This window comes from Pristiophorus japonicus, chromosome 7, assembly GCF_044704955.1.
Source record: "Pristiophorus japonicus isolate sPriJap1 chromosome 7, sPriJap1.hap1, whole genome shotgun sequence".
In the NCBI taxonomy this organism is placed as follows: domain Eukaryota; kingdom Metazoa; phylum Chordata; class Chondrichthyes; family Pristiophoridae; genus Pristiophorus; species Pristiophorus japonicus.
Window position 1 is genome coordinate 16,207,811 of NC_091983.1, and position 27,972 is coordinate 16,235,782.

At 41.1% G+C, this 27,972-nt stretch overlaps 1 protein-coding gene across 9 annotated transcripts in view; it reads right to left on the bottom strand.

Annotated features, from left to right (window-relative positions):
- Positions 1-18,313: 18,313 nt before the first annotated feature.
- The window catches only part of fam135a (family with sequence similarity 135 member A), a 253,544-nt gene continuing 243,885 nt past the window's right edge, over positions 18,314-27,972 (bottom strand). For all 9 annotated transcript variants that reach the window (XM_070884848.1, XM_070884853.1, XM_070884851.1 and 6 more), the window contains 3 exons: positions 21,724-21,834; positions 20,607-20,720; positions 18,314-20,240 (listed from right to left, as the gene is read on the bottom strand). In XM_070884848.1, the coding sequence (XP_070740949.1) occupies positions 20,035-20,240; positions 20,607-20,720; positions 21,724-21,834 (431 nt within the window). In that variant the 3' untranslated portion in view covers positions 18,314-20,034. The remainder of the gene's footprint in view (positions 20,241-20,606; positions 20,721-21,723; positions 21,835-27,972) is intronic.

A 27,972-nucleotide genomic window follows, 5' to 3' on the forward strand; every position in this document is an offset into this window, starting at 1 on the left:
CCCCACCCACCCTTTCCTTTAACCACTGTCTGCCCCAGCTGTGACAGAGACTGTAATTCCTGTATTGGACTGAACAGCCACCTGAGAACTCACTTTTAGAGTGGAAGCAAGTCTTCCTCGATTTCGAGGGACAGCCTCTGGTGATGACTGGAGCAGTGGTTAATCACGCCCATCCACCACGTGACCCCGCGGCCCAATCCGCTCACTAGAGCAGCTGTCAATCACACGCAACCGCAGCCAGCCATGTCCCAGCACAAGGAGGTGCAATTCATCAGTTCCAACAGCAGCAGCAGAGTGGCGCAGCGGAAGCGTGCTGGATCCATAACCCAGAGGTCGATGGATCGAAACCATCCTCTGCTAAAGGCAATTTTTAATGTGGTTGCAGCCAACACTTGCACTGCAACTAATCCCAGCCTTGACAAGGATGCATCTCTAAAATCATTCTCTTTCAATTAATTTGAGGAGCTTTGGCTGATAGAGCACACTCATAAAATATGAGCTTGATTTTAAAAGTCTTATTGTTTCCTCTTCTTTTACTAAATAAGTTTGCTGAGCCGATAACGAAGCATGTCTGCCAACACTGCCTCGAACTTGCACGGTCCTGCTCGATGTCTCAGGTTGGCAACGAATTCCGCTGCGCTCTGGCCCACCAATCAAACGTGTGTATAAAACCTGTATCTTGAGATGACGATGCCCTCATCTGGCTTGAGGTGCTCCTGTACCAATGTACACAACTCCTCATATGTTTTCTCTGTTGGATCACTCGGCATGAGTAGATTCTTTATCAGACCGTAGTTCTTTGAACCGCACACAGTGAGGAACGCGGCCTGGCACCAATCTGCATCGTCGACCCCCTTAATTTTGTTGGCCACGAAGTACTCGTTCAAACGGCTCAAAATCTGCCCAATCTTCTCCCTCCACGCATCGCTCTAAAAATCCAATCACGCTCATTTTACAAACAAAGGTTCTTGTATTCTTGTCGCCAAATGTTATCTGTGCAATAAAGGTACAAACTGAGTACTGTTTAACTGAACAAGGTACAAACTTGGCTCTGCTTTGTTATGGCCCAAATTGCCAGACTCACACAATGGTTGGACTTTTATACCAGAACATCATCATGAGCCTGCTGTTCAGTGGCCTCCAAAAATGATACCATCTAGTGGCTACAAACAGCATGTACATACATGACAGATAACCTCACATTTTCCAACATTATACTCCAGCCACCAAATTTTTGCCCACTCACTGAGCCTATCTATATCACTTTGTAGATTTTATGTGTCCTCCTCACAACTTGCGTTCCCACCTATCTTTGTATCATCAGCAAATTTGATTTCATTACACTCGGTCCCTTCATCCAAGTCATTAATATAATGAAGTAACTATTTGTACTGCACTTTTCTTTGACAGACAGCCACCCATCCAGCGCACCCCGCTGCATTTTTTGACCAACAGGCGACAAGTCCCCTCTCCTGGCAAGGTCCGCCCCTCCCTTCCCACCGTAACCAATACATCCACTATCTCTGCAGCCACTTCTTTTAAGTCCCTAGGATGCAGGCCATTAGGTTCAGGGGACTTGTCCACCTTTACAGAATCATAGAAGTTTACAGCATGGAAGGCGGCCATTTCAGGCTATCGTGTCCATACAGGCCAACAAGAGGCTATCCAGCCTAATCCCACTTTTCAGCTCTAGGTCTGCAACCATGCAGGTAACGGCAATTCAAGTGCACATTCGAGTACTTTTGAAATGTGGTGAGGGTTTCTGCCTCTACCATCCTTTCAGGCAGTGAGTTCCAGACCCCCACAACCGTCTGCGTTAAGAAATTTCCCCACAAATCCCCTCTAAACCTTCTACCAATTACTTTAAATTTATGCCCCCTGGTTGTTGACCCCTCTGCTAAGGGAAATAGACCCTTTATTATCCACTATATCTAGGCCCCTCATAATTTTAAAAATCTCCCCAAGGAAAACAAACCCAAGCCTATCCAATCTGTCCTCATAGCTAAACATCTTCATAAATCTGCTCGGTACCCTCTCAAATGCAATCGCATCTTTCCTGTAATGTGGTGACCAGAACTGCACGCAGTACTCTGTGGCCTAACCCGTGTTTTATACAGTTCAAGCATAACCCCCCTGCTCTTGTATTCTATGCTTCGGCTAATAAAGGCAAACATTCCATATGCCTTCTTAACCACCTTATCGACCTGGCCTGCTACCTTCAGGGATCTGTGGACATGCACTCCAAGGTCCCTTTGTTCCTCTACACTTTAAGGTGTATTCTCTTTCCTTGTTAGTCCTCCCAAATGCATTACCTCATACTTTTCCAGATTAAATTCCATTTGCCACTTTTCTGCCCACCTGACCAGTTGATTGATATATTCCTGCAGTTCGCAGCTTTCTTCTTCATTATCAACCACACAGTCGATTTTAGTATCATCTGCAAACTTCGTAATCATAACCCCTATCTTCAAGTCTAGATCATTGATGTATACCACAAAAAGCAAGGGACCTAGTACTGAGCCCTGTGGAACACCACTGGAAGCATCCTTCCAGTCACAAAAACACCCATCAACCATTACTCTTTGCTTCCTGTCTCTGAGCTAATTTTGGATCCAACTTGCCACTTTGCCCTGGATTCCATGGGCTTTTACTTTTGTGACCAGTCTGCCATGTGGGACCTTATCAAAAGGTTTGCTAAAATCCATGTACACTACATCATATGCACTGCCTTCACCGAACCCCCTGGTTATCTCCTCGAAAAATTCAATCAAGTTAGTCAGACACGTCCTTCCCTTAACAAATCTGTGCTGACTGTCCTTGATTAATCTGTGCTTTTCTAAATTAAGATTTATCCTATCCTTCAGGATTTTTTCCAGTAATTTTCCCACCACTGAGGTTAGTTGAGTGACCTATAATTACTCGGTCTATCCCTTTCTCCTTTCTTAAACAAAAGTACCACATTAGCAGTCCTGAAGCCAGAGGATTGGAAAATGATGGTCATAGCCTCTGCTATTTCCTCTTTTGCTTCTCTTAACAGCCTGGGATACATTGTTTCCAGGCCTGAGGACTTATCCACTTTCAAAGCTGCCAAACCTTCAATACCTTCTCTCTCTCCAGATGTTTACTTCATCTAATATTTCACACTCCTCCTCCTCGATAGCAATGTCTGCAATGCCCCTCTTTTGCAAAAACAGACGCAAAGTATTCATTAAGAACCATACCCACATCTTGCGCCTCCACGCACAGATTACCCTTTCTTTAGTTATCCTCTTGCTCTTAATATATTTATAAGACATCTTTGGGTTTCTTTGATTTTACTTGCCAAGAATTTTTCATGCTCTCTCTTTGCTTTCCTAATATCCTTTTTAATTTCACCCCTGCACTTTCTGTACTTCTCCAGAGCCTCTGCAGTATTTAGCCCTCAGTATCTGTGATGAGCCTCCCTTTTTTCCTTTATCCTCACCTGTATGTCCCTAGACATCCAAGGGCTTTAGATTGTTAGTCCCACCCTTTTTCTTTAAGGGCACATATTTGGCCTGAACCCTCCCGATCCCCTCCTCGAATGCCTGCTCGGACACTGGTTTACCTTCAAAGTAGCTTTTTCCAGTCCACTATGGCTAAATCAGCTCCCAGCTTAGCAAACTTGGCTTTTCCCCAATTTAGAACATTTATTCCTGGTCCATCCTTATTCTTTTTTGTAACTACCTTAAATCTAACTGAATTATGGTCACTAGCACCTAAATGGTCTCCCATTCATATCCCTTTCACCTGCCCAGCTTCATTCCCGAAAACTAAATCCAGAACTGCCCCCTCCCATGTTGGGCTTGCTACATACTGGCTAAAAAAGTTCTCTTGAATGCATTTTAGGAATTTCTCATCCTCTATACCCTTCACATTAATTTTTCCCCAGTTAATATTAGGATAGTTGAAATCCTCTACTGTTACTGCCCTATAGTTTTTGCATTTCAGAAATTTGCCTACATATTTGCTCTTCTCTCTCACTGTTTTCGGGTCTATAGTACACTCCCAACAGTGTGATCGGCCCTTTTTTGTTTTTCAGTTCGACCCATATGGCCTCATTTGGTGATCCCTCTAACATATCATCCCTCCTCACAGCTGTAATAGTTTCTTTACTCAAAACCACGATTGCCCCTCCCATCCCTTTTTACCCCCCTCTCTATCCCGTCTGAAAATCCTGTAACCAGAAATGTTGAGCTGCCTTACCTACCATTTTTCGCCATGTCTCTGTAATAGCTATATCATAATCCCAAGTGTCTACCTGTGCTCTCAGCTCAACTGCCTTATTCGCTATACTCCTTGCATTGAAGTATATACCATTTAGTACAGCCAGACCTCCTTGTTGACTATTTTCTAGCCCCTGTTTCCTCTGTCCTTCAAATTCACTTTCTACATTTTTGCTTTCCAATTCCAGCTTTACTTCCCTCCCTGCTGAATCTATTCTCAGGTTCCCATCCTCCTGCTTAGCTAGTTTACACCCTCCCCAACAGCAGTAGCAACACCACCCCCGCCCCCCAATTATTTTACCAAGTACTTTTTATTTAGTGATAGTGATTATATTAAGTTCCCCCTCCCTATAGCCCCTTGATTATCTATTATTGGGATGTTTTTAGTGTCTTCTATCGTGAAGACCAATACAAAATATTTGTTCAAAGTCTCTGCCATTTCCGTGTTCCCCATTATTAATTCCCCAGTCTCATCCTCCAGGGGACCAATGTTTACTTTAGCTACCCTCTTCCTTTTTGTATACTTTTATATACCTGTAGAAGCACTTACTATCTGTTTTTGTATTTCTTGCTAGCTTACTCTCATAATCCATCTTCTCTCCCTTGTGGCTTTTAAAAATGTCCCAATCCTCTGGCCTCCCACTAATCTTGGCAACATTGTATGCCATTGTTTTCAATTTGACACTATTCTTTACTTCCTTAGTTAGCCACGGATGGTTCTCCCTTCTGTCTTTCCTTCTCACTGGAATATATTTTTGTTGAGTTATGAAATAGCTCCTTAAATGTCTGCCACTGTTCATCAACTGTCTTACACTTTAATCTATTATCCCAGTCCACTTTAGCCAACTCTGTCTTCATGCTTTTGTAATCACCTTTATTTAAGATCAGGACACTGATTTGAGACCCAACTTTCTCACCCTCCAACTGAATTTGAAATTCAACTATGCTATGATCACTTTTTCCTGGAGGATCCTTTACTCTGAGATTATTTATTTAGCCTGTCTCATTACACAGTACCAGATCTAAGATAGCTTGCTCCCTGGTTGGTTCCACAATGTACTGTTTAAGGAAGCCATCCCAGATTTACTCTATGAACTCTTCCAATCAATATGAAGATTAAAACCACCCATTTTTATTGTCATACCTTTCTTACAAGCCTCCATTATTTCTTGATTTATAATCTGTCCAAGTGCAGCTACTGTTAGGGGGTCTATAGACTATGACCACCAGTGACTTCTTCCTCTTGTTATTTCTTAAATAGTGGAGTGACATCAGAAATTGCCCAATCCAAAGGCACAATTCTTTAAACCTAGAAAGCTTTGAAAAATTATGACTAGTGCATCTGAAATTTTCTTACCAATTTCTTTTAATACCCTAGGGTGAAAAACATCAGGTCTTGGAGATTTGTCCATCTTAAGCCCCATTATTTTCTCCATTACTATTTATTTTATTTGTATTAAATCCACTAAGTTGCTCCCCTAGACTTATTTTAGGTTCCCTTGTAGGATTTGGATTTTGTCCGCTCCCTTCTCTCTGTAAATGAATACAAAGTACTCATTTAATAATTCTGCATTTATTATTATCCATTATAGTCCCATCTTGCATAAATCATTCATGGGACCAAATTTGGAATATTCAGTGCAATCCAGCATCAAATGGCCATTGAAGAATTAATGTGAAAAGTGCAGAGCTGAACTTGTTTTGATTGGGGAAGATATTGTAGTGGTGGTGGTGGGCGGGGGAAAGGTATATCCAGAGCTTCAAATTGCAGAGTCATTGTGGATGTGAGCAAGTTACTTGATTGAATACGCGTGCAGTGACGGTGAAAGGTTAAACTAGATTCAGCTAAAAGAAGATTGGAAGAAATTTTCTTCCCTAGCGTAATGAATATCCGGGAAAAAAACTCCTGCAACACAGCAGCCGATGGCATGGTAACTCTTAAAATAAAACAGCTGGATAGAAGCAAAGTTTTAATTGAGTTGCAACAATAGGTGCGCATCAAATCTTTTGACCAAAATGCGTTACAGCAAATTAACTGCACAAAGAAAAGTCCAAAATAAGGAAAGGAAATTTAGCCCATCAAAGTATCCTAATATATCCTAACTCTCCCATTTTATCTTCCAGTCCCATTCCAAATGCATCTAACATTTTGTCCCAACTACACCATCTGACAGATTATTTTAAATATTTATCACTGAATAACAAAATTCTTCCAAATCAATGGAATACAAAAGCACAGGAAAAAGTAAACCTGTACAAATCACTGGGCAGGCTGTAATTAGAATAGAGTTCCCAGTTTTGGGCAAGCTGTTTTATTAAGAATGTCAAGGCCAATGGAGAGGGGATAGAAGAGATTTATAAAAATACTAGAAATGAGACATGTTAGTTATGAGAAGAGACCAGATAAACTGGAGGTCTTTTACTGGAGCAGAGGTGGTTAAGGGGAGATCCATCAGAGATGTTCAAAATTGAAAGTCTTTAGATAAGGCAGCTATTTAGACTGGCGTGTAGAGGAATACAATTCATCAAAAAAAGGAAAAAGTCAAAATAAATTATTTTTACACAGATTGTTAGGGCATGACCAGAAGCAGTGGTAGAAGCGAATCTGTAACAGCTTTTAAAAGGTTCAAAAGATATGGAGGAAAGAGGAGAGATGGACTCTTTCAGCAAAGGCACAATGTACCAAATTGCTGCCTTCTCTGACATATAATGTTATATAAATCCATAACATGTATAAAGCAGTAATGTGTCAGGTATACTTTAAGTGTACCGTTTAGTACTAAATGCACCAGAGATGCACCTTCATGCTTTCTTTCTAGATTGTAAAGGTAAACTTGAATTCAAGCTCATCCCCATCACAATTGGGTCAGTTTTGCTGCTTTTCTCTGCACTTTCTCCAATGTGTGTAAGAGATTTTCTTTTCTATTTTGTAAACCAGAAATTTAACACTGTACTCCATGTAGTCTGACCCCTCTTTTGGTAATGTCTCAATATAACCTCTGGTTGCTTGTATTCTACTTTTCTGGATGTATACCTCAGCATTCTATCTGCTTCACCGCATTTTCTCGACCTTGAACCTAATGAGTCAAGCATTTTCCCATGTCTCTCTGCAAGTTGAATTCCATTCAACAGGTCCATAAACACTAGAGGAAGGCTGAGAAGTTGAATTGTAATAACTTAAGGTTTTAGAAGGGGTAGATCTAGCCTCATGTCCTTTTAAGGATATTCCAGATAGAGTAGACTGTGGAAGTCATAATTTGTGGCCCAGATTTTCTTGGGGACTTTTGCCAGGGCGCATGGACTCTTGTATGATGCAAAAGAAAAATTATGCAGTGACTCACACCATTAATTATGCCAATATTTTTATAGGGCTTCTGTACCACTCTGCCGTTGCTCTCACTGAAAACAGTAAGAAGTTAAGCATAGCTCTGTGCCCCCATTAAAATTAATTGCGATTTTGTTAAAAGAACGCACAGAAATTGATCCCAATTGTGATGTGGATGAAGTCCAAATAAAGTTTACATTTACAATCTGGAAAGAACAAAAATTAAGGGACACCTCATGTAAATAGTAAATTGTGCACAAATCATTGACGTTGGCAAGACAGGTTAACAAAGCAGTTAATAAAGCATATGGGATCATGAGAAATAGGAGCAGTTGTCGGCCATTTGGCCTCTCGAGTCTGCTCCACCATTCAATAAGATCATGGCTGATCTGATCTTGGCCTCAACTTCTCTGCCCTCTCCTCATAACCCTTGACGACTCTATTGTTCAAAAATCTGTCTATCACTACCTTAAATATATTCAATGACCCAGCTCCAGCGCTCTCTGGGGCAGAGAATGCCAAAGATTCACAATCCTCAGAACAAATTCCTTCTCATCCCCATTTTAAATGTGGCTCCTTATTCTGAAACTATGTCTCCTAGTTCTAGACTCCCCCACAAGGGGTAACATTCTCTCTGCATCCACCCTGTCCAGCCCCCTCAGTATCTTATGTTTCAATAGATCACCTCTCATTCTTCTAAACTTCAATGAGTATCGGCCCAGCCTACTCAACTTTCTTAAGACAACCCCTTCATTTTCAGGAATCAACTTAATGAACCTTCTTTGAACTGCCTCCAATGCAAGTATATCCCTCCTTAAATAAGACGACCAAAATTGTACAAGTACTCCAGGTGTGGTCTCATAAGCACATGGAGGGAGTCAAGGGAGAGCCTGGGTGCAGCTGTGCACCTTTGTGGAGTGCTCGTCAGTGTTTGGAGCAGCTCAATGCTGCAGAATACTGACAGTGCAACTGTCAAAATCAATTTGCGTATGGTCCCTTTAAGGAACATCAGAGCCGCATCTTTTTAATAGGTCCGGAACCTTGCTGGGTGGGCTTAACAAGCCTAATCAACGTAAAATCACTTCTAGAGCGAGCTGGAGCCAGCAGTGGGCTAGGACCCTGCCTCGGTGGGTGAAACACTGGTCAGTGTCCAATTCTGGGCACCACACTGGAGGAAGGACATGAAGGCTATGAAGGCTTTGGAGAAGGTACAGAAGGATTTACCAGAATGGTTCCAGGGATGAGGATAGACTGGTGAAGCTGGGGTTGTTCTCCTTAGAGTAGAGGAGGTTAAGAGATTTGTTAGAGGTGTTTAAAATAATGAAACGTTTAAAGTAAATAAAGAAAAACTGTTTCCAATGGCTGATGGGTTGATAACCAGAGTGCACAGATTTAAGGTGATTGGCAAAAGACAACACAAGGAGAAACTTCAATAGGGAATTGGATAGTGTGGGGAAAGAGCAGTGGAGTGGGACTAACTGGCTTGGTCTTCAAAAGAGCTGGCACAGACTCAATGGTCTAAATGGCGGCCTCCTGTGCAACAGCAGTTTCCATAATACTGCCAGTTAAACTCAATCATTGGCGCTGGCGGCCTGGCAGTAGCATGACTTAATGCTCACAGATTGGTTTCTTTAAACATGTTTCCAAGATTGCAGAAAATTTCTAATCAGTTTTATCAACAGCAATTGAACCGGAAGCATTTGAATCTGCGGCTAAAAAGCAATGCTCAATGAGTATAACAGACACGGTTTCTGATTTGTGGTTGCCCTTGTTGCAAGAATGCAGATATGTTTTTAACATTTTTTTAAAATACTGAACAAAGACAGAACAGCTTATGTAGCAATTATGGTTAAACCACATGAGTAAATCAAAATTGGTAGGACCCCCGTGTGCTGGCAGATCTTTTCTTTTGTTCACAATGACGTTCCAGGACAAAGGTTATAGTTCATGAAAAGCAAATATAGGAAGCATGGGTTATAGAGATAACAATGTAGCAGGATATTGACCAGGACATGAGGTTTCTATCATTGTACATTCGATGCTTTGGGAGTCTTGTCGGACATGCAGATGATGTGGCTCACCAAAGGAGTTGATCAAGCGTGGTCAATGCTTCGATGCTGGCCTGAGCGAGAACACTGGTGTTGGACCATTGTGCAGGATCTTGCGGAGGCAGTGCTGTTGGTACTTCTCCAGCGCAAACGCGCTACTCGGAGCTTCGCCACGGCACGTGAGCCCCAGGTGGGTAGAGAAAATGCTTCAAGGACACCCTCAAAGCCTCCTTGATAAAGTGCTTCACACTCACCAACACCTGGAAATGCCTGGCCCACAACTGCCCAAAGTGGAGGAAGAGCATCCGGGAGGGCGCTGAGACCCTCGAGTCCCATTGCTGAGAGAAAGCAGAAACCAAGCATAGACAGCAGAAAGCTCCCCACCCATTCTTTCCTTCAACCACTGTCTGCCCCACCTGTAACAGAGACTGTAGGTTCTGAATTGGACTCTTCAGTCACCTGAGAATTCACTGAGTGGAAGCAAGTCATCCTCGACTCTGAGGGAATGCCTATGATGATGATGTTTGATGACTCAAAAGTATTAAAACACCCAACAAAGTTAACCACTGCAAGAAGTGGACAATGAAAGTTTAAAAAAAAATAGGACAGATACAAAGCAAAATACAGCTGGAACTTTAGCTACTTTCAAGGCAAGGTACCGTGAACAGGCCTGAATCTACATCGCTTACGAGTCAATGTATGTTTCTAGACGTAGGAGTGCATGTCCTGCACGGTATGCAATCTTGATTTATGTTTCAAAATAATAATCTTAAGTTAATTGTCAGACATATGACTGCTTCTAGCTTTTCAAATCTGTTATTAAAAAGTGATAAAGAATTTATCCTCTAACACTATTCAAGATGCCATCCCGCTTTGCAATCTGGATTGGAGTTGTGCAGGGTGCCGAGCACCATTCCTGCTTTGGTTAGAATGAATTGACGAGCTCCAGGGAGGAGCAGAGGCAAATATGAAGACAACTTCAGAGAAGGTAGAAGAGGATTCAGAACTCCCACAAGCAAATTAAAGAACAGTATTTCAGTAGGAAGAATTATTGCAGTGCACAAATTGGCTGCCATGTTTCTCTTCATTACAACAGTGGCACAGCCCTCTGGGGCAAAGAATTCCAAAGATTCACAACCCTCTGAATGAAGACAGTCCTCCCTCATCTCAGTCTTAAATGGATGACCCCTTATCCTGAGACTATAATCCCTCATTCTAGACTCTTCAGCCAGGGGAATAACCTCTCAGCATCGACCCCATCAATCCCCTTCAGAATCAATTTCAATGAGACCAGCTCTCTTTCTTCTAAACTCCAGAGAGTATAGGCTCATTCTACAAAATCTATCATATGACAGCCCTCTCATCGCAGGAATCAATCCAGTGAACCTCTGTTTCACCACCTCCTATTTCCTTCCTTAGCTAAGATGACCAAAACTGTGCACAGTATTCTAGGTGCGGTCTCATAATTGTAGCAAGACTTCCTTACTCTTATACTGCAACCCCCTTGTAATAAAGGCCATTTGCCTTCCTTATTGCTTGCTGTATTTCTTGCACAAGGACAGCCAGATCTCTCCGAACACCAACATTTAAAAGTTTCACAGCATTTAAAAAATATTGTTTTTCTATTCTTTGAACCAATGAATAAGCTCACATTTCCCTGCATTATACTCCCTCTGCCTCCTTACTGCCCACTCACTTAATCTATTTATATCCCTTTGCAGACACCTTGTGTTCTCCTCACAGCTTACTGTTCCACCTAGCTTCGTATCATCGGTAAACTTCGATACATTACACTCGGTCCCTTCATCGCGATCATTTTATATTGTAAATAGTTGAGGCCTAGCACTGTGTGGCACCCTTCTAGTTACAGCCTGCCAACCTGAAAAAAGACACGTTTATCCATATCTGTTTTTTGTCTGTTAACCAATTCTCTATCCATGCTAATACATTACCTCCAATCCCACGAGCCCTTATCTTGTGTAATAACCTTTTATATGGCACTTTATCGAAAGCCTTTTGGAAATCCAAATATGCTACATCCACTGATTCCCCTTTATCTACCCTGCTAGTTACATCTTCAAAAAACTCTTAATAAATTTGTCAAACACCATTTCCCTTTCATAAAACAATGTTGACTCTGCCTAATCATGTTATGATTTTCTAAGTGCCCCAATACCACTTCCTTACAATGGATTCCAGCATTTTCCCCAATGACTGATATCAGGCTAACTGGCCTGTTCCCCGTTTTCTCTCTCCCTCCTTTTTTGAATCGAGGTGTTACATTTGCTACCTTCCAATCCGCTGGGACTAGAATCTAGGGAATTTTGAAAGATCAAAACCAATGCATCCACCTCTTTTGGAACCCTAGGATGTAGGCAGTCAGGTCCAGGGGGTTTGTCAGCTTTTAATCCCATTAGTTTCTCTAGTACTTTTTCTCTACTTATATTAATTACATTAAGTTCCTCACCCTCATTAGAACCTTGGTTCCCCACGCTTTTAGGTATGCGTTTTGCGTCTTCTATTGTGAAGACAGATACAAAAAATATTTGTTTAACGTTTCTGCCATTTTCTTATTCCCATTATAATTTCTCCTGCCTCAAATTTTAAGCGACCAATTTTTACTTTTGCTACACTCTTCCTTTTTACGTACTTGTTGAAGCTCTTACAATCTGTTTTTATACTTCTTGCTAGTTTTCTCTATTTATTCCCTTTTTTATCAATGTTTTGGTCACACTTTCTGAAGAGGTTTCTGAAACTCTCCCAATCTTCAAGCTTACTACTATTCTTTGCAATATTATAAGCTTCTGCTTTCAATCTAATGCTATCCTTAACTTCTTTCGTTAACCACAGATGGATCACTTTTCCTGTGGAGTTTTTGTTTCTCAATGGAATGTATTTTTGTTGAGAATTATGAAATATTTATTTAAATGCTAGCCACTGCTCATCTATTGCCATATCTTTTAATCTATTTTTCCAATCTATCTTAGCCAACTCGCCCTTCATACCTATGTAATTGGCTTTAAGTTTAAGACTCTAGTTTTGGACTTGGGCAAGTCACTCTCAAACATAATGTGAAATTCTATATGATGATCACTCTGCCCCAGAGTATTCTTTACTATGAGATTGAAAATTAACCCGGTCTTATTACACAATACCAGATCTAAAATATCCTGTTCCCTGGTTGGTTTCATGGCGTATTGTTCTTGGAAACGGTCCCGAACTCATTCAGTGAACTTGTCCTCCAGACTACCTTTACCAATTTGATTTGTCCAGTCTATAAGAAGATTAAAGTATCCCACGATTATTGCATTCCCTTTGTTACAAGCTCCTACTATTTCTTGATTAATATTCTGCCCAACAGTATAGCTACTATTAGGGGGCTATATACTACTCTCACCAGTGTTTTCTGCCCCTTCTTATTCCTGATTCTACTTTCTGATCTTCTGAGCCAAGATCCTTTCCTCTCTACTGCCCTTACGTCATCCTTTATTATGTTGATTGAGGGGATAAATATTGGTCAGGACACTGGGGATACACCCATACTCTTCTTCAAAATAGTGCTATGGGATCTTTTACGTCCACCTGAGGGGGCAGACATGTCCACATAACTATAGGAGGGGGAGAACCATTGACAGCACACACACAAGTTGTTGCTAGAATACAAAACTAAGCACACTGTCCTGATTTTTGCCCATTGGCTTGTAACTGCCTCTATTTCCATTTAAAGGATGCAATGGTTTCATCCATGATCTCACTGAATGGCAGAAACAGACTCGACTAACTAAATAGCTTACTCCGGTTCCTATGCCCCTAATCCCTTCTCCCTCGTATGCTTATCTAACTTCCCCTTAAATGCATCCATGCTCTACGAACTCTCTGGATAAAAAAATTCTCGTAACCTCTCTCTGCACTGAAGCTTTTAAATAAATGACCTTGTCATTGACGCCCCAACCAGGGGAAATTGCTTTTTCGGCTAGTACTGCTTTAATGTCTTCTGTACAGTACAGCACCCAAAACTATACATTACTCTAACTGTGGTCTAGTGCCTTGGACAAATTAACTTTTTGCTCTTGTACTTTATGCTTTTATTTATAAATCCAAAATACCATCAGCCTTAATAGTTTTATCTATCTGCACTAACACATTCAAGGAATTATGCATTTGAATATCTGTTTATGCATACCTAATCAGAGGCACCAGCAGTGGAACATAAACCAGAGCATGGAGGAACAGCACGGACCTAATCAGAGTCACCAGCGGCGTACCTTCCACGGTGTATTTCCAAAAAAAACAAGGAGTGACATCACAGGACAGTGATTAATTGGTGAATATTAAGGTTTTTTTCCCTAAACTAGGACAGTGGTTTAAACTAGGAAACTTTATTGTACTGTATTAAATTTATAGCTTAACTAGCTAAACTTAATATAACTATAAAAATAATTGAAAAGATTTTTAACTACATTAATAAATAAAATAAGGCTAGTATAAGATATAGCAGAGCAGGTTGTGTCTGGACTGCAGTATGTGGGAGTTTGTGGACGGCGAGACTATCCCGAGCAAACACGTCTGCAGGAGATGTCTCCAGTCATTGAGCTGGAGTGCGAGTTGGAGACACTCCAACACCTGAGAGGTGGAGGATTTTCTGGACAGTTTTATCCCGAATACAGTCACACCCCAGGAGGAAAGCACAGGTTCAGAAAAGGGAGGGTGTGACTGTGAGGGAGCCGGCTAGCAAGGATTTAGGAGGTTGAGAAGGAGGTGCCGCAGACACTGATCCTGTCCAACAGGTACGATGCACTCGCTACCCGTGAGGACAAGGACACACACTGCAGGGAGGACAGTCACTTTTCAGACCAAGGCTCAGAAGGCTGTCCAAGGAGGGGCAGAGCGGAATAGAAATGTGGTAGTAAATGGGGACTCTATAATTAAGGGGATAGATAGCGTCCTCTGCAGCCAAGGTCGAGAATCCCGAAGGGTGTGTTGCCTACCCGGTGCCAGTGTAAGGGATATCTCACGGAGGCTGGAGAGGAACTTGGAAAGGGAGGGGGTAAATCCGGTTGTCGTGGTCCATGTTGGAACAACTGACATAGGTAGGATCAGGGTGGAGGTCCAGCTATAAGAGTTAGGCTCTAAATTAAAAAGCAGGGTAATAATCTCTGGATTATTGCCTGAGCCACATACAAATTGGCATAGAAGCAGACAGATCAGGAGAATTAACACATGGCTAAAGGGCTGGTGTGGGAAATAGGGGTTCCTTTTCATGGGACATCGGCACCAGTTCTGGGACAGGAAGTAGCTGTACCGATGGGATGGGCTCCACCTGAACCGGGATGGGACCTGTGTCCTAGTGGAAAGGGTAAATAGGGAGGTGGCACAGGATTTAAACTAGTAAGATCGGGGGGGGGGGGGATCTACAGTAAACATAAGCAGCCTAAATATAAACAAAACAGGAAAAGAGAGCATAGGAAAGAATAAAGGGAGGATACTGATGGCAAGGGAATAAATAGAATTACTGAACAGGAGTCTAAAAAGATGGTTAAATATAAAGTGAGAGGAAATCGTATTAAAAATGAGTTAAACTGTCTGTACAGCAATGCACTGTGTCTGTAATAAAACTGGGTAGCTGGGTGCAATCATGCGTTGTGAGGAACCAGATATAGTAGGGATTACTGAGACATGGTTACAGCAAAATCAGTACTGGGAATTAAACATTGCAGGCTATAACATATTTAGAAAAGGTAAGAGGGAGAAAAAGGAGGTGGAGTAGCTGTACTTATTAGGGATAACAATAGCAGCAGGAAAAATGGACGCATCTATCAACAAGACAAAAATAGAATGCATATGGATAGAGATAAAAGATAATAAAGGATCAATCACACTAATAGGCATAGTCTACAGACCAGCTAGTGAAAAGGAGCTGGAGGAAGAAATATGCAGACAAATCATGAAATGAGTAAAAAAATAGAATAATCATTGGGGATTTCAACTACTCCAACAACTACCTCAATATTAATTGGACAGAAGAGGTAGGTAAAGGTGATAAAGGAATGGAGTTCCTACAATATGTACAGGACTCCTTTTCAACCCAATATGTAAAATGCCTAACAAGGGAAGGCTTGCTATTGAATCTAGTAATGGGGAATGAACCAGAGCAGATAAGAGAAGCAAAAGTAGGGAAACATCCAGGCAATAGTGACCATGATATAATACGCTTTAAGATGATAATAGAGAAGGACATAAGTATAACGAAAATCAGGTTAATGGATTGTAGAAAAGCTGATATTAAGGGGCTGAGAATAGAACTTGGGAAAATAAAATGGGCAACAATGTTGGTAAAAAAAACGATCTAGAACAACAATGGGAACCATTTAAAACGGTGTTCAACAGACTGCAGGAAAAGTATATTCCGCTAAAAGGAAAGAACAAACTAAACACTAATGAGACTCCATGGATGAATAAAGACATAAGGGAACAACTGAGAGCAAGGAAAGAGGCATACATTAAGTACATAGACAGCAGGGGAGTGCATAAGAGATAATACGAAGATATTAGGAGAGAAGTCAAAAAAACTATTAGGAAGGCAAGAAGGAACTATGAAATTAAATGATCAAGGAACATAAAACCAAATAATAAAATACTTTACAGGCACATCAATAAAAAAAAGGAAGGTTCAGTTGGAAATAGGGCCATTAAAGGATAGACAGGATAATACCACAGGTAACGATAGGGAGATGGGCAGAAATATTGAATCATTATTTCGCTTCGGTATTTACCAGGGAGATAGAACAGGTGGATATGACATTGGATGATGAGATTAGTAATGAGACAAGTGCATTTCAAATTTAAAAAAGGGATATATTAAATAAACTAATCAAACTCAAAGAGGATAAAACCCCTGGTCATGACAGATTGCATCCACTCATTTTAAAACGATCTAGGAAGAGATAGCAGAGGCATAACTACACATATTTAATAATTCGTTCGAAAATACCAGAGGACTGGCGGATAGCTAACCTAATTCCTATATTTAAGAAGGGGGATAAGAACATGTCCAGGGAATTATAGACCAGTCAGCTTAATATCGGTGGTAGGAAAAATAATGGAATCCCTCCTAAAGGAAAGAATAGAACATCTAGAAATGAAAAATATAATGAATAGTCAGCATGGATTTCAAAAGGGAAAGTCTTGGTTGATCAATCTTATTGAATTTTTTGGAGAGAGAGTAGACAATGGTAATGTAGTAGCTGTAATTTATCTAGATTTTCAAAAGGCCTTTGATAAGGTACCTCATAATAGACTGATGAACAAGGTCAGTGAATGCAGAGCCAGGGGACAAGTAGTAGAATGGAATGCAAGCTGGCTTCAAGACAGAAAGCAGAGAGTGGGTGTAAAGGGTAGCTATTCACAGTGGCAGAAGGTGGGTCGTGGTGTTCCACAAGGATCAGTGCTGGGACCACTACTGTTCAAAATTTAGACTTTAGAATCAAAAACACAATTTCTAAATTTGCGTATGACACCAAATGTGTGTGTGTGTGTGTGTGTGTTTGGGGGGGGGGAGGGGAGAGAGAGAAGATACTCAACACTGAGGAGGATTGCAACAAATTACAGGAGTACATTAATAAACCTGCAAAATGGGCAAATAATTGGCAAATTAAGTTCAACACAGATAAAAGTGAGGTCGTACATTTAGGTAGGGAGAATAGGGAGGTCATTTATTACTTGGAGGGTGCGAGTCTAGGTGGGATAGAGGACCAAAGGGATCTCGGAGTACAAATACACAAATCACTAAAAGTTGCAACACGAGTTAGCAAGGCCATAAAAAAAGCAAACTAGGTACTAGGGTTTATTTCTAGAAGTATAGAATTGAAATGTAGGGACGTTATGCTAAACCTATATCGAACCTTGGTTAGACCATACCTAGAGTACTGCGTGCAGTTTTGGTCGCCATATTACAAAACGATAGAGGCACTGCAGAGGGCGCAGAGATGATTTACAAGGAGGATACCAGAAATGCAAGGATATACATATCAGGAAATGAACAGGCTGGGTCTCTTTTCATTTGAAAAAAGGGGGCTGGGGGGTGACCCAATAGAGGTCTTTAAAATTATGAAAGTTTTTGATAGAGTGGATAGAGAATGTTTCCACTTGTGGGGAAGAGTATAACTAGAGGCCATCAATATAAGACAGTCACCAAGAAATCCAATAGGGAATTCAGAAGAAACTTCTTTACGCAAAGAGTGGTGAGAATGTGGAACTCGCTATCACAGGGAGTGGTTGAAGTGAATAGGATAGATGCATTTAAGGGAAGGCTAGACAAATATATGAGCTTTAGGTGAGGAAAGACAGGAGGAGGTTTGAGTGGAGCATAAACATTTCTGTGCCGTTTATCCTGTGTAATCCTATGTATGCTATACCCTTAGTGTCTTCCCAGTGTTTGCACCATGAGCACTGTAAGCAGCTCTGGTCACCAATACACAACAACAACTTGCATTTATATAGTGCCTTTATCGTAGTAAAGTGCCCAAGGTGCTTCACAGAAGCGATTTCAATTTAGCGTCCAATAGAAATTTGACATGATACTGGAAAAAATTGGACACAAGCAGCAAACAAATGTTTTCTTTCTTTTTGAAAAAGGTCAAAGCCCACAAATGTCCTTAAATGTAATCAACAAATCAGTTGCACAATGAATGGTCAAAAGCATATTTAAATTGGCACCGTGGGGTAGTAGCTTGTTGCTGTGAAATGAATGCAATGCTATTTTAGTAAAGCAATGTAAAAAATAAATGAAACACATACATTTTAACTTGCACAATACAGTATAATATACAATATTTTTTTAATATTTAACTGTTACTGGTACAATGATGTTTGCTAACCTTATGTGCTGTAGGTGTTTGAAAACAAGGCTACAAACAGATGACACATGCACCATTTGGAAGGATGTAGTTTGATTGTGTTTCAACATAAATTAAATTTGTTACAAACTTGTTAAAAGCATATGTGATAGCAATATGGGTCTTTTTCCTTTGTTAAAACAGTCAGATATGCACCAGTAACCCATAAACCATGCTATACGTCCTACTGTTAATCAGGCCACCTAAAATAAATAAATTAAATTGGAAATGTTTTCTCTATTTAAGAGCATAAAAATTAGAGTAAAATGCCCAATTATCTCAAACATTTTTAGTTTTGTTAAATATCAATACAGTATTTTACTGTGTCTATTTCAGTATTGTAACCCCGAGTACAACACTGATACCCCACAGCCTGTGATATCACATGCTGTGTTTCCAGCTCCCCATTCAGAGAAGCCAAATGAAATGGCCCCTCACTGAAACACGCTTTCCAAATAGTTTTCTAAAAGAATTATAACAAGGGATAACTGTGTTTTAGTGAATGTTATATACAAATACATTGACGTACAAGAATCTCAGCAGTCAGACCAATAGACTGTTCATTAAACTGCAGCATTATTAAAATATTGGCTCTCCATCACTACTCTCTCAGAATGTAAAAGTATTGACTTAAATGTCTTGTGTATGCTGGGCTCATTGTGTTGAGGTTATACCGTGGTGCAGTAAAAATCATTGCAAATCAAGGTCTGGCATGACAGTCAAAAGTTCTATACTATAGATAGAGTACTAGAAGATTTGAAAATAGTTACTTCAGTTCTAAAAGTTCCATAGCAAAAAGTCTTTCCACTTCAGCAGTAGAAAATGTAGTAATGCTCCACAGGTATGGTTAAAAGTTATGAGGATGTTTTCTGTATAAAAATGTATTGCAGACATTTGTGAACTGGTTTGAAACTCGACAGCGACACAAGGTATGCATGTATAAAGACAGTATTTGGTCTTCTCAGAAAGACTGCATGAAATGAAGAACAAATCTGTAAATTTCCTATAAGTTGAGCAATGTTAAAAATGTATAAATATATAGCAGCTTTTTAAAGGGTTTCCAGTTGCCAAAGTTTACACCAACAATGTAATGTACAACAGGCTCCCATTTAGATTATGTGAAAATGTATTCTTTGGAAGTCATGAATTAAATTAATGTTTTATCTCTAATTTACTAATTGAATATTAACTTTACAAATTTAGAAAGTAAAATTATAAACAGTGCACCCTGATCATTTCAACTATTAACTGATACTTAAAAAGACAAAATAAAATTTCTGAAAAATACAGAAAAACTCAACTGAAAGAAGTACATAAGACAGATAAAAATATAAAATTGGTATTGCACAGCACAAACCAACAGGCATAAACATATTCAGACCTTTTAACTAGCTCCAAAAACTCAATGTAGAATTGTTTCCAATACAAAAATGTACAAATAGTCTTTTTTTTAGGCTGAGACAATGTTCTAGGATCAAATGTGTTTCTTTGAATAAAGAGGTAACAGTTTATGGCACTCATTCTTACTGAAAGTATTTAAGGCCCACGACCAGAAAAAACTTCTCTAAAAAGATTTCAGAATCGAGAACTGCAATGTGAGCTGCTCGTCCTATTAATGAATTAGCTGTGTTGGGTAATGCGTGGATAACATCATATCGAACCAAATTACATTCCTTATTTTCTAGCACTGGTGACAGAAGATTTTGGATCATCTCAGCATAGACTGGTCCTGTAAAATAGATCAGGCATTAGAGTTTTCTTGCTACATAAATACTTTATTAAAAAATAGAACCATTAAAAAAAAATCTTTACCTAGGCTTGAACGTAGCATGCAATGTAAATTTCTTGCGAGTTTGTGTTACACCACATTATGTTGGCATATGCCATGCATATAGAAATTGATGTGAATTTTGTAGTCTGGCCTGTGGGTGTACAGACTATTTGGTATACTACAAATTATTTCTGCTTTCTCTTTTTTTAAAAAGTAACAAAAAGTGAGGTATATGCAGAGGATAGGAATCCTCATGATGCGTTATTAAAACTGTCATTGGTAGAATTCTTTGAGCAATAACACCGGTCAGGTATTTAATCTTACCTGATTGTTTATCCTTTAAAGCTGTTTTGCATATCTCAATTCGAGCAGAATGATAGGGGACATAACGATCTTGCAGCGACCCAACTAACACCACATTTTTGAAGTAACGGAGACCTTGAATACAAAAGTTAAGACGGTCACTGGAACAATAGCTTCCACATTACTTATGCAGTTTAATTTATCTGAAAATGGTATCCGGAAAGTAAATATTCGGTTTGAAATTTTTTTTAGCATGTTGGGTAGGTAAATGTTTGGAATATTACCCTCTCTTCAAATGTTGGTCCAAATCAGGCCAATTAAAACAGTAGACATGGAATCGCAAGTCACATTATGGTAGCAAAGTAAAAATATGTACAAAATCTGATCACCATAAATTTCTGCATATTCATTTGATATTTATGCTGATTTCTAGTGGAAGTATGGACCCCCTCACCCTCCCTCAAGTCCAAAATAAACAGGAAAGCACACTATTGGGGCAGTAGTGGAAAACTGTAGATTAGAGACAGCCAGCAAAGCTATTTATCATGTGACAAGGATTAATTAAAGTTCTAATTGCTCTTGTCCCTGCTGACAGCAAATAAAAGGAGAATACATACTGGTTGACAAATCATAACAGCAGTAGTAGCAACAGTACGGTATAGCTCCATACAGCATCAAACCCATGCAATGGAGGGTTTTTTTAAATAAACGCACAAAAAAGGACAACATTCCATTCTTTAGCAGACAGGATAAGGACACAACCATGCAGACATAAAATGAGAGAAAATAAAATACAGAAATGGCACATCTACAGATCAGTCATCAGCTATTTTTTCAAAAATTTCAGACAGCAACATTTATGCTTTTATAATTAGCAAACAAAGGTACCAAGGGACTTATTTATTTTGTAAGTGAGCAGTTTATTATCCATCAGTGAATAAACTTGCTTTCTGCAATTTCCCAGTGTGCATTCAATTTATACTTGTGGGAAGAAGAAATACCAACATTTTTATGTTTCTTCTAAAGAGGATAGGTTTGATAGATGCTTCAGAATGCAAAGAAAAATAATTTGACTCTTGCACTAAGTGATTACAAATATACAACTAGCTACTGCACTTAACATTTCTGTAGCACCTACCTGCTTTTTTACTGAGTTTGTACAGAAAGGTTTGTCGAGGATCAGAATGATCTTTACATGTCAGCTGCAGTAGGGACCCAGACTTCTTCCATTTCTGCATAAACCAGAGTCCTGGCCATGGAAATAATGCAACAAGATATAAAAGTCAATAGACAATTACTGCAAGATTAGTTAAAGGAGTTACTGAAACACACAAGCTCAACTTCAGTTTGAAGACTTAATGCCCGTGTGGTGGCTGGTGTGCAACGCCCACCCCACGTTAAAAAAAATCCACGCACAGGCATCTTCCACCCTTCAGGATGCAGTTCAGGACCTGGAATATTAGGTCCTTCTTTGAAACACCTGTGAACGCATCCTTTTTTGGTGTGGAAGCAAGTCATCCTCGTTTCGAGGGACTGCCTATGATGATGATGATGATGATTTTCTAAAGCACATTACCATATTATAACATGAGTGAATATTAAATAAATAAAAATATATATCATAAACATACAAGGAATTCGCGGCCTGACTTATCGCAAGTGTAGCACACTTTGGAGGAAAAAGGTGACTTTGGACCTATGCTTCCCAAAGCTCTCTACCACTGGGGTATTCTTCGCCTCATTTCTGGGGCTGTTAACTCAGTGATAGAGATTGATTGCTACGATTCGTCATCAACTCTATTATCGTTGCATCATGTGACTACCAGAAAGGTAGAAGGCGAACTAAATGGATCGTGGTCTTTTATCATCAAGTAATTATGTTCCTATAAATGTTTAGCATAGAAAAAGCAGGAGGAGTAGGCCATGTGGCCCCTCAATCCTGCTCGGTCATTCAATAAGACCATGGCTGATCTTCTCCCTCAACTCCACCTTCCCACACTATCCCCATATATCTTGATTCTCTTAATATCCAAAAATCTAACAATCTCTGTCTTGAATATACGCAAAGACTGAGGGCTCAATTTTCTCCAATACTATTTTTTTTGACATATTGCAAGAGGAGCGGGCAGGGTGGCATGAGTAGGCTCACAGAGCATTTTTTTTAGGCCCCGACTACTCCAAAAAAATAACGTGCAAGTTTCCCCGTTCTATTTTTGAAATTGGCGCCACGCAGCCTGTCCTTTAGCTTCGGGGGGGTGGAGCCTAATATCTGCGCTGAAAAAACAAAGTCCCCCCCCCTTCTGCGCATGCGAGAAAACAAAAGAATGTTTTTTTTACTTGACTGCTATGGGCGCGCATGCTCAGTACAGCTCCCAGTCTGCATTTGTTCATTTTTAAAGAGCCAGTTGTGTGTGAGAACTTTAATTCTAAGTGGAAAAATCAGAGCTGCAATACAATATGCAACGTGGCTCAAGGACCAAGAATTTCTCACAGAATGAAGTGGAGGCACTAGTTACTGTAACTGAGGCCAGATGGCACGAGCTGGACACCAGCAGAGGTCACATAATATTTTCTCCAAAAGAAAAGAATTGATAGAACCAACTTGCAGAAGATTACTGTGCAATGGTGACCACCTCGAGTTCTGGAGGCCAGTGCAAAAAGAAGTGGCAGCACCTTGGTCAAGTAGTTAGTGCAAGTAATATTTTCATTTATTCACTGGAATTGCAATTGTAAATGACCATCTGTATGTCCCACCCAGCAGAAAGACACCCTCTCTAAAAAGTTATATTTTCATCTTTGCAGAGGAAGGTGGTACACAACAAAAGGGAAATAACTCAAACAGGAGGAGGCCTGGCATATCTATACCCACTGACACCCTTGGAAGACAGGGTTACTGCTTTGATGGGTCCTGCCTGGAGAAAAGCAACCACCACTGTTACAAGCTAGACCCACACTCGAGGGAGACGTTAAGTTCTGCAAATTCCAGTCTGGCTTTGTTAAATGTGTGGACTAGCCATGCTTCGGTTCATGGGGATGTCTCAGTCAGCTACGCTTCAGTTGATGCAATGTGCTATCACTCATCGTGGTGCTTTAAATGAGTGTTCAGACTGCGCTGTGTGAGCCTACTCATGCACCCTGCCCCCTTCTCTGCTGCTAACCATTTGTCTGTTGTGTTATATTTTGCAGAACTTGAGGCCAACCCCGACAAGGCTGAAGCCGATGCAGAAGATGATTCAGACGCGGACAAGCCTGAAAAGGAGAACATCTTCCAATCCGACTTTCCAGACCAAGAGCATGGAGGTGAGGGGGCGGATGAAGCCCCCACTGTTGTACTCACTTTGGAGGAGGTGCAGTCCATTGAGGTACCAGGCCCTTTCCCGAGTGGTACGAGTGTTGGGACATTCCATGGTTTCTCTCAGTCCGAGCTGCGGGTCCCAGTCGGATGCAGCGAGCCACCCCAGGGTGAGGTGGGGAAGGAGAGTTCGACAGCACCTCCTGAGGTGCAGGATCTAACAGATGTAGTTCAGATGATGGCAATGAGTGTGGAGGGCATTGACCTTACACGATCACTCCTGGACACCATCAGTGGGCTGGGTGATGAGGTATCGGGAGAAGTAACTCTCACGAGAAATGGGAACACCGTCCGGGCACATAAGGGAGGGAATGCCGCAGGTAGCTGCTGCAATAAGGGAACATGCCCAGACCCCACTGCCATTGACAGAATCAACTGCCACTCCCACTCCAATTCCCAAGACCAGCCTCTGAAGAGGCCCAAGCCGGGCCTTCCACATTACCGCCTGCCCACGCCTCCATCAAGAAGTGCGCATTACCCGAGATGCTCGAAAGAATAAGCTTGGTATCAACCAGAGAAATGCTGTGCCACTGTCTGCGGGCAGGGGTGGAGTCAACAAGACCAAGCGCAACGGGCGGTCTTAGAATAAGGTGGAGGAGAGATAGGTGCAGCCTTTCTTTGCTGCTGTTGTTGTTACTGTTCTCAAAATAAAAGTTTTTTGTGAGTGATGTAAATTTACAAGTTTAAAAGTTTTTAAGTTATCTTAACTTAAAACTTTAAAGTTTGATACAGAATATTTTTATTAAAGTTAAGTACAAATAAGTGTTAACATTTTGAATAAAATATATTTTAAATTATATCTGAATCATTTCCATTATTTGTTCCATTAACACAACACAACATTACGGAACAGGTCCAAACAGTAAATATGGTCCATGTGGAATAGTTGCTGCTGAGCCTTCAGGCAGAAAATGTTCATGGATGAGCACCTGGTGCAAGACTTGAGCAATCGTTAAAGGGGCATGATGGCCCACCCTCCTCTGTTGTTGTGCTCCGGGTTCAGGTAGTTGCATGGCTTCCTCGTCATCTGCATCTTCCTCATCATCCAGCCACTCTCACCTCAGGTGGGTCTTCTACTACCAGCTGCTGTTGCCTCATGATAGCTAAGTTATGCAGCATACAGCACACAACAGTGAACTGACTGACAATCTCAGGAGTATTGCAGGTAACCTTCGGAATGGTCCAGGCATCAGAAATGCTGTTTCAATTTGCCAATGGTCCTCTCTATTATGCTGCGCGTCGCAATGTGCGACATGTTGTACTCACGGTCAGCTTCCGTCTGGGTTACGCATAGGGGCGTCATGAGCCAGGTGGAGAGGCCGTACCCTTTGTCTCCCAGTAGCCAGCTCCGCCCTTTTACCGGCTGCTGAAAAATGGCAGATATAGCTCTCTCGCGTAGGATGAACGCATCATGGGTGCTCCCAAGATATCTCGTATCAACTGACATGATGCTATGCATGTCGTCACACACGAGCTGCACATTAACGGCGTGGAAGCCTTTTCTATTCCTGTACATCTCTGAATCTTCCAAAGGTGCTCGCAAGGTGATGTGGATACAATCAATGCAGCCCTGGACCGTCAGGAAGCCAGCAATCCTAGAGAAGCCCACAGCCCTTTCACGCATTGCCTGGGCAGTCATGGGGAACTTTATGTCGTCATTCCTCTGGGTGCAGCAGTCACCTGCCGAATGCAGATATGTGTTGCATGTTGAGAAATGGCGCACACATCCCCAGTTGTGGCCTGGAATGATCCAGATGCATAGAATGAAAGTGCAGCTGTAACTTTCACTTCAACTGACAAAGCAGTCCTCCCGACACTTCTAGGTTGCAGGTCTGCTTTTACTAACTCACAGATCTCAGTTGCAACTTCTTTGCAGGTATGAACGCCTGTCTCGATATACACGATGTGGGCAAGGTCTCCTGCCCATCATCCTACGTGCTCGGAGGTTCCTCATGCGATGACGTTGAATCAATCGTCTCCTCCGCAGCACCATCGTGCAGAAGGCTTGCACGAGGTATTGCATTGTTAGTATTGCCCCATGCTTAAATTGTACCTTTGCAAGAAGCTCAAAATAGCAGGATAAGGAGTTAAAGCTTCTCTACTCTGTCTCTCCCCAAGGTCAATGCCCTAGCTTGGACCACACCCTGGTCTGCAAATGTACAATAGGCTTGCTTAGAACAGAAAGCTAGGCATTCAATGAGGACATTTGGGGCAACAAAGTCTAATGCAATTCTGTAATTTTAGATTTTTTTTCAAAGTACCACCCCACCACCGATTGAATGTCTCCTCACCGGGCTCGAGGGTCGGCTGGCAGAAATCGCTCCCTCGCCCGGACACAGGCTCGGCAAACACCACACCCCCCCATCGGCTTCTTTTGAAGCTGCTGCATAATGCAAGGCTTCAATTTGGCTTCCACCCCACCCTCCCCGGGCTGCTTTTGACGCAAAAAAATACTAACCTAAAGAAAATTGTAACCAATTGAGTTCTGCTAGCGCAGAAACTTTGGGGAAACTTGGATACTTTAAATTTAGGCCAGAAAAAGCAGCACGCGCCAAAAAGACGGCACAGATAACTGGGGAAAATTGAGCCCAGAGTCTCCACAGCTCTCTGGGGTAGAGAATTCTAAAGATCCACCACCATCTAAGTCAAGAAATTTCTCCTCATCTCAGTCCTAAATGGCCGAACCCTTATTCGGAGACTGTGACCCCAGGTTCTAGACTCCCCAGCCAGGGGAAACATTCTCCCTGCATCTACCCTGTCAAACCCTGTAAGAATTTTATGTTTCACTGAGATCACCTCTTATTCTTCTAAACTCTAGAGAATATAGGCCTAGTCTAATCAATTTCGACAATCCCCCCATCCCAGGAATCAGTCTGTTGAACCTTCATTGCACTCCCTCTAAGGCAAGTATATCTTTCCTCGGGTAAGGAAACCAAAACTGTACACTACTCCAGGTGCGGACTCATCAGGGCCCTATATAATTGCAGTAAGGCATCTTTACTCTGACACTCAAATCCTCTTGTAATAAAAAAACTTATCAACTTTTATTTAGAAAGGCCAACGTACCATTTGCTTTCTTAATTGTTTCCTGTACCTGCATGTTAACTTTCAGTGAATTGTGTACAAGGACTACCAGGTCCCTCTGAATAAGAACAATTTCCAATCTCTCACCAATTAAAAAAGATTCTGCTTTTCTGTTTCTCCTACCAAAGTGGATAACTTCACATTATATTCCATTTCTTGCCCACTCACTTCGCCTGTCTATATCCCCATTAATTATCTTTGAATCTTCCTCACAACTCAAGATTCCCACTTGACTTTGCATCATCAGCAAACTTGGATATATTACATTTGGTTGCCTCACCAAAATCATTGATAGAGATTGTGAATAGTTGAGGCTCAAGCACTGATCCTTGAGGTATCCGACTAGTTACAACCTGCCAACCTGAAAATGACCCATTTATCCCTACTCTGTTTTCTGTCCTTTAACCAATCCTCAATCCATGCTAGTATATTATCCCCAAATCCATGAGCCCTAATTATGTTTCAGAACTTCTTGTATGGGACCTTATCGAATGCCTTCTGAAAACGCAAATACACCACATCCATTGGTTCCCCCTTATCTATTCTGCTAGCTTTTTTCTCAGTGTGCACTAAAACATAGGGCAGGTGTCTATCACACCTAGCAATTGAAAAGTCTTTCTCTAGTCACCAGAAATCCTCTTCCATGATTAGCCTACAGATATATTTCTACGGTGTGGAACTGGTTCCTTACTTCTCCAAGATGAAGCACCCCACTACAAAAATTGATGAAGCTTGCCCACTGAAGTATTGCCCAAGTTTAAAATAAATAGAAACATATAAAATAGGTGCAGGAGTAGGCCATTCGGCCCTTCGAGCCTGCACCGCCATTCAATGAGTTCATGGCTGAACATGCCTGTCAGGATGTCAACCCAGCCACACTGGTTGAGCTGAACACTTCAAATGGTCATGCCAGATCCGCCAAATAGCTTTAGTTTTGTAATCTTCAAATGG